We start from the raw sequence: 12,988 nt of genomic DNA on the forward strand, positions 1-12,988 counted from the left end.
TCTACTGATGACACAAAGTAAAAAAGTAAGTTATGAAATGGAGACAAGGGAACTGCAAAAATATATAGAAAAGTTAACAGAGTGGGCAAAGATCTGGCAACTGGAGTAACACAAGGGAAATTATGAGATTGTCTATTTTGGCAAGAAGAACAAAAAAGCAGCTTTAGATGAAAAATCTAAATGGTGAGAGATTGCAGAGCTCAGATGCAGAGATTTGGATGTCCTAGTGCTCGAATTGCAAAAGGCTAGTATGCAGGTACAGCAAGTAATTAGGAAAGCTTATAAAATGTTATAATTTATTGCGAGAGGAATGGAATACAAAAGTAGGGAAATAAGTTTGTTATACAGAGCACTAGTGAGACCATATCTGGAGTAATCAGCACAGTATAGGTCGCCTTATTTGAGGAACAATGTAAATGCACTTGAAACAGTTCAGAGAAGGTTTACCAGACTAACACAAGGAATGGACAAGTAGTGTAATAAGGGGGCAAGGTGGCACAGTGGTGAGCACCGCTGCCTCACAATGTTAGAGACCCAGGTTCAATTCTGGCTTCGGGTCAGTGTCTGTGTGGGGTTTGCACGTTCTCCCCGTGCCTGTGTGGATTGCCTCCAGATGCTTCGGTTTTCTCCCACTCTCCAAAGATGTGTAGGTTAGGTGCATTAACTATGCTAAACTGCCCTTAGTGTCAGTGGGACTAGCTAGGGTAAATACATAGGGTTATGGGGATGGGGCTGGGTGGGATTGTGGTCAGTGCAGACCCAATGGGCCTAATTGCTTCCTCCTGCATTGCAAGATTCTATCATTCTACGAAAGATTGGCCGGGCTATACTTGTACCCACTACAGTTTAGTAGAGTATGAGGGATCTTGACACAGTGAATATGAAGAGAATGTTTCCTCTAGTGGGAGAATCTAGAACTAAGGGTCACTGTTTAAACATAAGGGGTTGCCCATTTAAAACAGAGATGAGGTGACATTCTTTCTCAGTGGGTCGTGAGTCTTTGGAACTTTCCTCCTTAAAAGGAAGTGCAAACAGAGTTTTTGAATATTCCTAAGGCAGAGGTGGGTAGATTCTTGGTAAGCAAGGGGGTGATAGGTTATCGAGAGGAGGCAGGATGCGGATTCGAGTTTACTATCAGGTCAGCCATGATCTTATTGAATGGCACAGCAGACTTGAGGGGCTGAATGACCCACTCCTGCTTCTTGTTCGTATGTTCATGTCCATCTTGACATTTCAGTGACAAGTGTAAAACATGTGCAAGTATTTCTTGATTTTTTAGCTTACATTAGTGCAGCAACAGGGAAAAGTTCATTATAATATTTTTGATTCTAAACAGGAAATACATTTACACCTTTATCACCAAGAGGTCCAAGCTGGCACTCGCCCCAGCTGCATTTTGTCTTTTATTTTTCTACAGTGAAGTGACAAGCTACAAATTACAAGGTCAGAAACGACATGCTGTACCTTAAATTACAATCCATCCTTTGAATACAACCAGGCTTGCAAGAAAAACACAAAATCTCCCAGTTCAATATAAACAAATGCAGTGATTAAATATTGCTTGGCTTTACAAGATATTTACACAGTTGTGTACAGTAAATTAAGGTAGACTCTCACTTGTCAATTACATCAGCAAATCAGTGAGTACAACTAGAAAATGTACTTATAGTTTGCAGATAGAACATCTAATAGAAATAAGGGGATTCTGTACTTCTAAAAATATATACATTTATTTATAGCAGAAGAAAAACAACTTTCAACTTCGATACTTGCTGCAGGATAGTTCCTGAAGCAGGATAAGATACTGTTGATGGTTACTGCAGAGTATCTACAAAGGCATCAAACTCTTCCATGTTCTTCTCATAGATTGCTAGCTTCTCAGGCAAGGAATCCTGGGGCAAAGAGATAAAATGAATGAAACGTTTCAGAGAGTTGAAATCATTGTTCTTCAGCTGACGTTAAACTAAGACCTCATCCACCTGTCCTGATGAGTCAGGTGGATGTTAAAAATTTTATGAGACTTTTGAAGTGCCATTTTAATCAGCACTTCCTTGCAGTTTCCTTTGGTCCATGGCAAACCCCGATAAACCATATTTTAACATCTCAAAGTCTGTTCAACAGATATTCATGTATTTTGAATTGATCAAAAATGGCTTTCTACATTAAAAAAACTACCTTAAATATCAAAATAAATGTTGAATAATTTTCTTGTGTTCCTTCTGGAAAATGTTCCTTTAAACAGTCAGTTGCAATTCAAGAATTTCGTATGTTATCCCTTTTGTCCATTCACCTGATTCACCATCTTTAATGCTCCCCTCCTAAAGACGTTGATACCTACTTTGATGCAGCTCACAAGCATCAGCAAATGTCTGATACCATACTCAACTGTCCATTTCTCATTCAAGCTCACACACAAAAAAATGGCTGCTCTGAGCAGGGTTGCTCCTATTCTCACGAATGGGCACACATGCAATTCTTTTTTTCTTTCACGAATCCTTTTCAAAGGACCTACCCCTGTCCCACCCCAGTTCTGTTATGTTTTTCTATAGGCACTCTCCTACTGACCAAATTGAATTTATCAGCCCAGGCAGCTAATAAATTCACCCCAGAACATAAGAAATAGAAGCAGGAGTAGGCCATCTAGCCCTTCGAGCCTGCCCCACCATTCAATAAGATCATGGCTGATCTGAAGTGGATCAGTTCCACTTACCTGCCTCCTCCCCATAACCCTTAATTCCCTTATCAATCAGAAATCTATGTGACTTAAACATATTCAACGAGGTAGCCTCCACCACTTCAATGGGCAGAGAATTCCAGAGATTCACTACCCTCAGAGAAGAAGTTCCTCCTCAACTCTATTCTAAACTAACCCCACCCCCACCCCCCTTATTTTGAGGCTGTGCACTCTAGTTCTGGTTTCCTTTTTAAGTGGAAAGAATCTCTCTACCTCTACCCTATCTAGCCCCTTCATTATCTTATGTCTCTATAAGATCAACCCTCAGCCTTCTAAATTCCAACGAGTACAGGCCCAATCTGCTCAATCTCTCCTCATAAGCTAAACCCCCTCATCTCCGGTACTAACCTGGTGAACCTTCTCTGTACTCCCTCCAAGGCCAATATATCCTTTCGCAAATAAGGGGACCAAAATTGCACACAGTACTCTAGTTGCAGCCTCACCAGCACCTTATACAGTTGCAGCAAGACCTCCCTGCTTTTATATTCTATCCCCCTTGTGGTAAAGGCCAACATTCCATTTGCCGCCTTGATCACCTGCTGCACCTGCAGACTGAGGTTTTGCGATTCATGCATAAGGACCCCCAGGTCCCTCTGCATGATAGCATGTTGTAATTTTTAGCACTTAAATAATATTCCATTTTACTATTATTTCTTTCAAGTGGATAGCCTCACATTTGCCAACGTTATACTCCATCTGCCAGATCCTCGCCCACTCACTCAGCCTATCCAAATCTCTCTGAAGACTTTCCGCGTCCTCCACGCAATTCGCTTTCCCACTCATCTTCGTGTCATCAGCAAATTTTATTACCCTACACTCAGCCCCCTCCTCCAGATCATCTATGTATCTAGTAAACAGTTGAGGTACCAGCACCGATCCCTGCGGCACACCACTAGTCACCAACTGCCAACCGGAAAAGCACCCATTTATTCCAACTTTCTGCTTCCTGTTAGATAGCCAATCTTCAATCCACGCGAACACTCTACCCCCAACTCCGTGTACCCTAATCTTCTGCAGCAACCTTATCGAACGCCTTCTGGAAATCTAAAAGCACATCCACTGGTTCCCCTCTGTCAACCGCACTAGTCACATCTTCATAAAAATCCAGTAAATTTGTTAAAACGACTTTCCCTTCATGAATCCATGCTGCGTCTGCTTGATCGAACCATTCTTTTCCAGGTGTCCTGCTATTTCTTCTTTAATGAGACAAGCATCTCAGTACATCAGCTAGGGTGATCACTTCCCCTTTAGGGTCAAGTTTCATGTATGCCAGTCACCCTCATCACAGTAAATGGCCATGTTTGAGTTTTGTGATTCAAAAATGTGTCAGATGATAGTAAGTCAATTAACTGTACGTAGGGAAAGTGGGGCAGGGATGGTGGAGAGAAACGGAGGAAATAGGCAGGGGAATCATCTCTCCAAGTGCATCTCCTCCAAACTGACATGGTGGTGAACTCCATTGCCTAAACAATAATGCTGCCCTATCTTAAAAGAACTGCGCACAAGAGGAGAAAGTGGAAAGTGAAATTAGGAAGTTGAAGCAACATTGCAACCTGGAACACATTAATTCCACCACAAGTAATCTAAAACACTTGACTCTACTTGAGTTCCGAAGAAGAATCATATTGAACTCAAAATGTTAACTCTGTTTGTGTCTCCAGAGATGCTGCCTGACCTGAGATTTTCTAGCACCTTCTGTTTTTATTTTATGAATTTACAAAAGAACAGGCTAATGCAAAATACTGCATCATTAAAATGCTGATGGTTTTACATTCTTGGGAAGGTCAGTCATTTTGGCTCTATGCTCTGACTCAATAAACTATATGTACTTGGGAATACTTGCTGCCTCCTCCCTCCTCTCCAATAGGTAAGAGAATTACAATTATGATATTACAGATGTGATACAATGAGGAGAGGTGAGCACATATTTATGGTTTATCAAACTACAACCAAATGGCAATTGGCCAAAGTAAGGAACTGTTATGGTTTCAGTCCTGTTCTCCAGATTTTGCACTATATATGCAAATGATTTATATATTCATATAACAAGTCCATAAGTATGTTCTTACCAGGTCCTCGGCCATTGATTGAGCACTGATGTCAATGGAGAGACTGCTCAATTGAGGAGGATTTTGAAATTCCCTATAAAATGTGCCCAGGTCCATAGGTAGGAAATCATCCTTGGAAAAGGCTGGCTTCTAAACCACAGATGAGAAGAGAAAAATGTTGCATTTAGCTTCATAATTTAAACATGTTAAATGTAAAATGATATGAACATAAACTGGCTACTTAACTTCATCTGGGAATACAGCATCAGCAGAGACAAGTATGAAATGAGAAATTATTGGTAAACAATAGTTTGGTAAGCTTTTGATAAGAGACACACAGATCAACATTTAAGGTGTAGTCTTTGATTACAGCCGATTGGATGGAGAGTGATATAAATGCAGCTCAAAATGTGAAGAACAGAAACAGTACTATTATATTATTTTATATTTTAAATGGAAAGTACATTTAAAAAACTGATGTTAATCAGTGATGGTCTGGGTACGGTCTTACTTTTCTGAGGTAGCCAATAAACAATACTGGATGCAGAAAGCATCTACTTCTTTAATGGGCTATCTACTTTAACGATGTTTCCACCATTTAGGAGTTGCATTATAAGATTACACAAGCCGGGATTCTCCCAAAAATTCTAAGTTCCCAACATGTGGCTTTAACATGGAGTGAATCGAATTGGCTGGAGACTGGCATCTGTGATGCTGGGGACTACTGGAGGAGGCCAAGATGGATCATCCATTCGGCACTTCTGCCTAAAGATTGCTGTGAATACTTCAGCCTTATCTTTTGCACTGATGTGCTGGGCTCCTCCTTCACTGAGTATGGTAATGTTTGTGGGGCCTCTCCTCCAGTGAGTTGCTCAATTGCTCACCACTGTTCATGACTGGATGTGGCAGGACTGCAAAGTTTGAATATGATCCATTGGTTGTGGGATCGCTTAGCTCTGTCTATCACATGCTGTTTATGCTCTTTAACATGCAAGCAGTCTGTTTAATAGCTTTACTAGGTTGACATCTCATCTTTAGGTATGCCTGGTGCTGTGCCTGGCATGCCTTCCTACATTCTCCACTGAACCAGTGTTAATCCCCTGGTTTGATGGTAATGGTTGAGTGGAGGATATCCTGCGCCATTAGGTTGCAGACTGTGCTGGAGTACAGTTCTGCTGCCTTTGCTAGCCCACAGTGCCGCATGGATGCCCAGTCTTGAATTGCTAGATCTGTTTAAATTCTGTCTCATTTACATAAGAACATAAGAAATAGGAGCAGGAGTAGGCCATCTAGCCCGTCGAGCCTGCCCCGCCATTCAATAAGATCATGGCTGATCTGTCGTGGCTCAGTTCCACATTCCCGCCCTCTCCCCATAACCCTTAATCCCCTCTCTTATGAAAAACCCATCAACCTGCTTCTTAAAAATATTTAGCGAGGTAGCCTCCACCACTTCAACAGGCAGAGAATTCCAGAGATTCACCACCCTTTGAGTGAAGAAATTCTTCCTCAACTCCGTTCTAAACCGCCCCCCGCCTTTATCTTGAGGCTGTGCCCCCTAGTCCTACTGTCCTTTCTGAGCGGGAAGAGTCTCTCCACCTCTATCCTATCCATCCCATTCATCATCTTATATGTCTCAATGAGATCTCCCTCATTCTTCTAAACTCTAACAAGTACAAGCCTAGTTTATTCAGCCTCTTCTCATAGTTCAACCCCCTCAACTCCGGCATCAGCCTAGTAAACCTCCTCTGCACTCCCTCCAAGGCCAAAATATCCTTGCGTAAACATGGTGATAGTGCACACAACAATGATGGAGGTCATTCTCAATGGGCAAGACTTTGTCTCCACAAGGACTATGTGGTGGTCAGTCTTACCAACATTGTTGTGGACAAATGCATCTGCAGTTGGCAGATTGGTAAGGATGAAGTCAAGTATGTTTTTCCCTCCTTTTTCCTTCACTACCTGCTGCAGACCCAATCTAGCAGTTCTATTCTTTAGGACCCACCCAGTTCAATCAGTAGTGCTGCTGCTGAGCCACTCTTGGTGGTGGACATTGAAAACCCCCCACCCAGAATACATTTTGCACCCTTGCCACCCTCAGTGCTTTCTCCAAGTTTTGTTCAATTGATTCATCATTCAAAGGAGGTTGGTATGTGGTAACCAGGAAGAGTTTTCCTTGCCAATGTTTAACCTGAAGCCATGAGACTTCATGGGGTCCAGAGTCAAACTTGAAGACTCTCAGGGCAACTGTATACCACTGTGCCACTGCCTCTGCTGGATTTGTTCTGCCGGTGGGACAGGACATATCCAGGAATGGTAATGGTGGTGTCTGGGATATTATCTGTGAGGTACGATTCTATGAGAATGATGTGTCAGGCTATTGCTTCACTATTCTGTGAGACAGCTCTCTCAATTTGGCACGAGCCCCCAGATGTTAATAAGGAGGGCTTTGAGGGTCGACAGAGCTGTTTTATCATTCAGTTCAGAAGGCAGTTGAGAGTCAACCACATTGCTGTGGCTCTGGAGTCACATGTAGGCCAGATCAGGTAAGGACGACAGATTTCCTTCCCTAAAGGACATTAGATGGGTTTTTCCCGACAACAGTTTCGTAATTCCAGATATTTTTATATTGAATTCAAATTCCACCCAGGTCCCCAGAACGATAGCTGAGTTTCTGCATTAGTACTATAGTGATCACTAAGCCATCAATTCCCCCTCAACCCAACGGTATCCAATGACAATACATGTGACATTTTGGTTAAAAAATAAAAATGTTAATGATAATAAATTCCACCAGGGAAATGATAAGTGCTGAGGAAGAGTACTTGATACGTACTGTGGAAGGTGCTGTGAACCTGATTTGAATTCAAGTTCACAAAACATCAAAAGCAGCATCTCAAGTGAATAAATCAAGTAGGAAAAAAAAATGACATTTTAGGTTTTACAGTAAGAGGTATTGAATTCAATATAAAAATATCTGAAATTATGAAATTGTTGTTGGAAAAAACCCATCTAATGTCCTTTAGGGAAGGAAGTCTGCTGTCCTTACCTGATCTGGCCTACATGTGAGGAGTAATGGTTCATCTACATAAACCTTTATGTATTATCTGTAGCTTTAGTCTCCAAACTATAGAAATGAGGTGAAAAAATACAGAGGGCACAGCACAGATTTGTTCGGATGCAGGCTGATAAAAGAAAACATAATTACAAAAGAATGCTTCGAAAATAGGTTGTGTTTTAAGCAGAACAGAGGAGCTTTAAGGGGTGAATCAATAGAGGTGTTTAAGATTATGAAGAGATGGGAAAATAAATACAAAGAAGCTCTTCCAATATTTAAGATCCAGAGCTTAAAAAAAACTCTACACTCTAATCCATTTCTACGATTTAAAATAAACTTTTTGTTCTGCTTTCATAGCTTTTTAAAAACTCCGCTATGACTGCTTTTGCCTTCCCAATTTTCTACACTGATTTATTCCTTTACTTCTGTATTTTTTAATGTGAGGAATGCTATAGGCTGTGGAGGCCAGGAACATCTCTTTGTGTTGATCTTGGTACATTTTGAGATTCAGGGAGCATCTGTGCAAAAGTTTCATTCAGAAGATTAACTAGAATGTACAGTGCATACATGGTCATTTACAATGTCTGTGTAAAGAACAAATCTATTGTGTTGAACAGCACATGCTTTTTAAAGTTTTTAATCTCTTTCACGTTTCTCAATCTGATCAGAATACGTTACAAGAGATATCAAAAATCTGTATAGCTTAAGTAGTACTTTCAATACAAAGCATCATGGAATGTCAGGATAGGATGGAATTTTAGCTTGTAATTCTCAATTAGACAAGTTTCAATCTTAGGCGTGTTAAGAGGGAAAGATGGCAATTGATAATAAACATTCTCTGGGAAGGTGGGTGTTGAAAATTTTATTCAAAGGTTCATTAACTAGATGGACACTTTAAACCATCGGTAAGGCATCCATCTGATCAACTTATGTATGTGCAGCAATGATTGAGTATCCACAAAGCCGATACCTTACCACTTGCCCATTTTGTAAAAACTCACTTTCTTATTTGTCACGTTATCTCAAGGTACTGATTTCTTGCCAGGGCATGGTTCTATGGATACAGGATGCTCTCCAGTAGTGGTGATCACTTATTTGTCATTTATTCAATCCCACAGTGAATCACAGATATACCTAGTCTGGCTCTTGGCTGAACTCTCATGGTTGCACAATTTCAGCAGGGACACTGGATAGTAATCAGGAACCAGAACCACAGCTCATTTACCTCCCCAACACAAGAGGTAAATTAAGTGCCCCTATCATGTCACTTAAGAATTGGGAATCAAACTTGAGATCCTTCTGACCTCACTGGATAAATCACTGAAGGAATAGGCATTCCTTTTTTTTGGTTTATTGCTTTCTCACAGATGATGTTGCATCAGTGAAAACAATATAGAACCACAAATATTAAAACAAAAATAACAAAAACATTTTTATTGATTCAGGCATGATGGGCCAAATGACTTTCTTTCTTGTTGTATAATTCTCAGAAGGCTCAAAATTTAACACGTGCAGAAATATTCATATAATTTTACAATGTGGGTAATGTGACGTGTAATATAAAATGAATTATTAACAACAGTTCCCCAAAATGCCATATGTAAATGACTTACTAGTTCCACCATAACAAATTCATCCTGTGTGAGGCCACTGCTCCCACTGGACTGGTCTGAATGAAGACTGGCATGCAGAGGTGATTCTGGGGTAGGGGAATCAGGTGGATTTACCTGAATTAACAAAATGGAAAGATACCACCAACTTAGATATAATAGATTATCAGTAGCATTTAGGCAAATTGTCCAACAAAACTAAAAACCTGGGTGACAGCCAGATGGGACATTAAGATGCTGCATCTGATTGACACCATGTGGGCATGGTTATTACTTGGCATGTAGTGAATGCTAGATTTCATATCTGATTTTCAGGAGATTGTGGACAGCAGTAGTTGAGGACACTTCTCCAGACAGCAAAAGACACTACACCACAAGAAGAGGTCTGGGAACAGCTTGTACACCCTTACAGTAATAACATGGCATACTGGAAGATTTCTTGCATTTAGTTGCAAACTTAAGTTATAGTGAAACATTTTGGTAAGACAAAACTATATTCTAACAGCACTGGCTTGAGGCAGTTGCAGAGGAAGCATTCCTTGTTTTGTTGACTTGAAGGAGGCGATCTCACTGTTGCGCCCTACTGGCCAATGCACAGAGCAAAACAGAAAGATTGCATGAGAGCCAAGAAATTAGGTTCATGCCCCATTTCTGGCCTCTTACGATCTTAACAACACGGGATATCCGATGTGAAAAGTTTTGCGTCCATTTCCGGCATGCAGCTGAATAATTTATTTAAATAATATTTAAATCTTATTCTGCATAGATTTAATGAGCCCAGGACAGTATCATCTGGGCTCACTTGCCTCTGTAGCCTTGCCAGGAGAAGTTCTGTCTGGCGAGAATCACAGCTAGTCCCCAGCAACGAAGATCAGCCATGGTGGCCTCACCAGTAGAATGGGAGGCCATTGAGTTTGCCCGGAGAGTAGCAGAGGCTGAGTGACAGGCCTCTGCTGCTAGGGACCTGCATATGTGCAATTTTGTCCACCCTCTGCTGCTCTCAGCCAGTGTTTGGGTGATTTAAGCTCCACCCCCTCCCCCAACAGATGAGAAACTGTTTCTAAGGATTTTTTTCATCTAGATGCATAGGATTGCAGATTTAAACTCGACCAAATAACGGATCAGAAACTCTCCTGTTTACACACCAATCCTGGACTTAGAATTCTTCTGGTAAGACTGCCCCCAAAGTGTTTATACGTAGGTCAGAAAGTAAACAAAATGCAAAGTTAGAAAGGATTGATCGTAATTTAGGTAGGTCCCAGTGAATCTAAGTCTGCAAGCCACTAGACATTTGCTATTGTGACCTGGGAGGTAATCACATTCGTGACCTAAACTGAAGCCTTTGCTCACTGGTTTGACCAGGCAATAGCAATTGGGAAGATGGTGACTTATTGTGATATCACTGGACTATTAATCCAGAGGCTTGGGTGAATGCTCTGGGAACACAAGCTCAAATCACATCATGGTAGCTGGTGAAATTTAAACTAAATTAATAATTCTGGAATTAAATTGTGGTCTCAGTAATCTTGCTATATCGTTGCGGGTTTTGGGTGACATTGTCCTTGGTAAGGATTGATAGACTGCTGGAGGTTGTTGGTAAACTTTACCTTTTTTTGAACATTCAACTATGTACATGACTTAGCACATGACTTCATATCTCTCTGCAAACTCTGTTGTCATGTGATCATATAACACTGATGTAGACTATTTATTTACATATTTAACATTAGTCCTTTAGACTATGTCACTCCCCATGGTCTCTGATCTTATTAAATGCACGATTTACATTATCTGACAAGTGATGGTCACCATCACTTGTTTGCCCTAAAAAACAATCTGATTCTTTAGCTTCCTTTAGGGAACGAAGTCTGCCATCTTGGTGATTCACAGCAGTGAGATTGGCTCTTAATCCTCTCAGAAATAGCCTAGCAAGCCACTCAGTTCAAGAGCAATTAAATGGGCAACAAGCGTTAGCCTTGTTTGTGATACTTACATCCCATGAAAGAATAAACTTTAAAAAACTAATTAGCTGGTTTCATTTTCAAGGTGATATTTTTTCCACCATGTTAACAAAATACAATGTAGACACCAAAGTCACTTTAAATTCTTTCTGAAACTTACAAAATTTTTACAGGGCGTAACTATAGAAAAGACGTTTCTTCTGGTTGGTGAGTCTTGAACCAAGGGACACTGTCTCAGAATAAGGGACAGACCACTTGAGACGGAGATTAGGAAGAATTTCTCAAGAGGGTGGTGAATCTTTGGAATTTTCCACTCAGTGGGCTGTGGGATTTCTGGATACTAATGAGATCAAAGGATATAGGAACAGTGCAAAAAGGTGCGTTGAGGTAAATAATCAGACAATATCTAACTGAATGGTGGGAAAAAAAAACTATGCCTGCTCGTATGTTCCAGTTTCCTAAGATGGGCCATTAATTTCCTCAGTCAGACTCACCATGACATCTGTGTCCTCAGATTCAACAATTTTTGGTGCAAAAACAGCAAATGGTAAATCCATATTGGCAGCAATGACCTGTAGAAAATTGGACACAGAATTGGATTTGTTTGAAGAATAAATTTAGTAATTTAATGCAGGAAAGTAACAAAAATATATAATGAATGTTATAATCCACATTTTTATCGATGTCAAATATCACCTGACTGTGAGGCAAATTACTCAACAAAGCTTTATGCTAACATGCTAAAGGTAATAGATCGAATAAAATCATGAGGTAAGAGGTGCTGAAAAGGCTCAGAGTGGGTAGTCACCTGCTCCAGATGATTTACATTCCAAGTTGCTTAAGGAAGTGGAGGTTGAGGAAATAGAAGGGCTTACCATAAGCTTCCAGTTTTTCCTAAATACAGAGGGAAAACCAAAGATCTGGGGAGCAGCATCCTCATTCAAGATGGTGGCAGGGCAAAATCAACAGGCACTTGGATCAATTTGAGTTAATTAAGGAGAGCCAGCATGGATTACGAAAGGTACATGGTGTTTGGCTAATCTAGCTGATATTTTTGTAGTAACAGCAAAAGTTGATTAAAGAAATGCAATGGAGAGAAAGCACATAAAAGGCAGATTAATGCAATTGTGTCTCATGGATTGGAGGGTAATTGGCAAAATTGGCTTAAGGGCAGAAAACAGCAAGTCGTGGTAAATAGTTATTTTTCAGTCTGGACGACGAAAGATAGTGGTGTTCCCAGTGGGTCAGGACCTCAGTTTTTGTTTTAATTTTGGAACATAGTAACATTTCCAAATTTGCCAATGATACCAAACTTGGAAGAGTTGCAAACAATGAAGATGACATCAATCAACTGTAAAAGAACATAGAAAAGCTCACAGAATGGGCAGGCAAATAAATGTCAGATGGATTTGAATGCAGAGGAGTGTGAGGGAATGCATTTTGGCAGAAATGATCAGGAAAGGCAATGTAGACTAAAGGCACAATTTTAAAGAGTACAGGGATAGAGAGACTGGCTGGTGCATGTGCATAGATCTTGAAGGTGACTGAAGATATGAAGAGTGATTATGGGATGCGGTGAT

At 40.5% G+C, this 12,988-nt stretch overlaps 1 protein-coding gene across 6 annotated transcripts in view; it reads right to left on the minus strand.

Annotated features, from left to right (window-relative positions):
- Window positions 1-279: 279 nt before the first annotated feature.
- atg13 (ATG13 autophagy related 13 homolog (S. cerevisiae)) overlaps window positions 280-12,988 on the minus strand; it is an 87,085-nt gene continuing 74,376 nt past the window's right edge. For all 6 annotated transcript variants that reach the window (XM_080190486.1, XM_080190483.1, XM_080190485.1 and 3 more), the window contains 4 exons: window positions 11,903-11,980; window positions 9,451-9,564; window positions 4,804-4,932; window positions 280-1,892 (listed from right to left, as the gene is read on the minus strand). In XM_080190486.1, coding sequence (XP_080046612.1) covers window positions 1,815-1,892; window positions 4,804-4,932; window positions 9,451-9,564; window positions 11,903-11,980 — 399 coding nt within the window. In that variant the 3' untranslated portion in view covers window positions 280-1,814. The remainder of the gene's footprint in view (window positions 1,893-4,803; window positions 4,933-9,450; window positions 9,565-11,902; window positions 11,981-12,988) is intronic.

The sequence above is a fragment of the Carcharhinus amblyrhynchos genome, chromosome 6, assembly GCF_965287045.1.
Source record: "Carcharhinus amblyrhynchos chromosome 6, sCarAmb.v2.hapA, whole genome shotgun sequence".
NCBI lineage: Eukaryota > Metazoa > Chordata > Chondrichthyes > Carcharhiniformes > Carcharhinidae > Carcharhinus > Carcharhinus amblyrhynchos.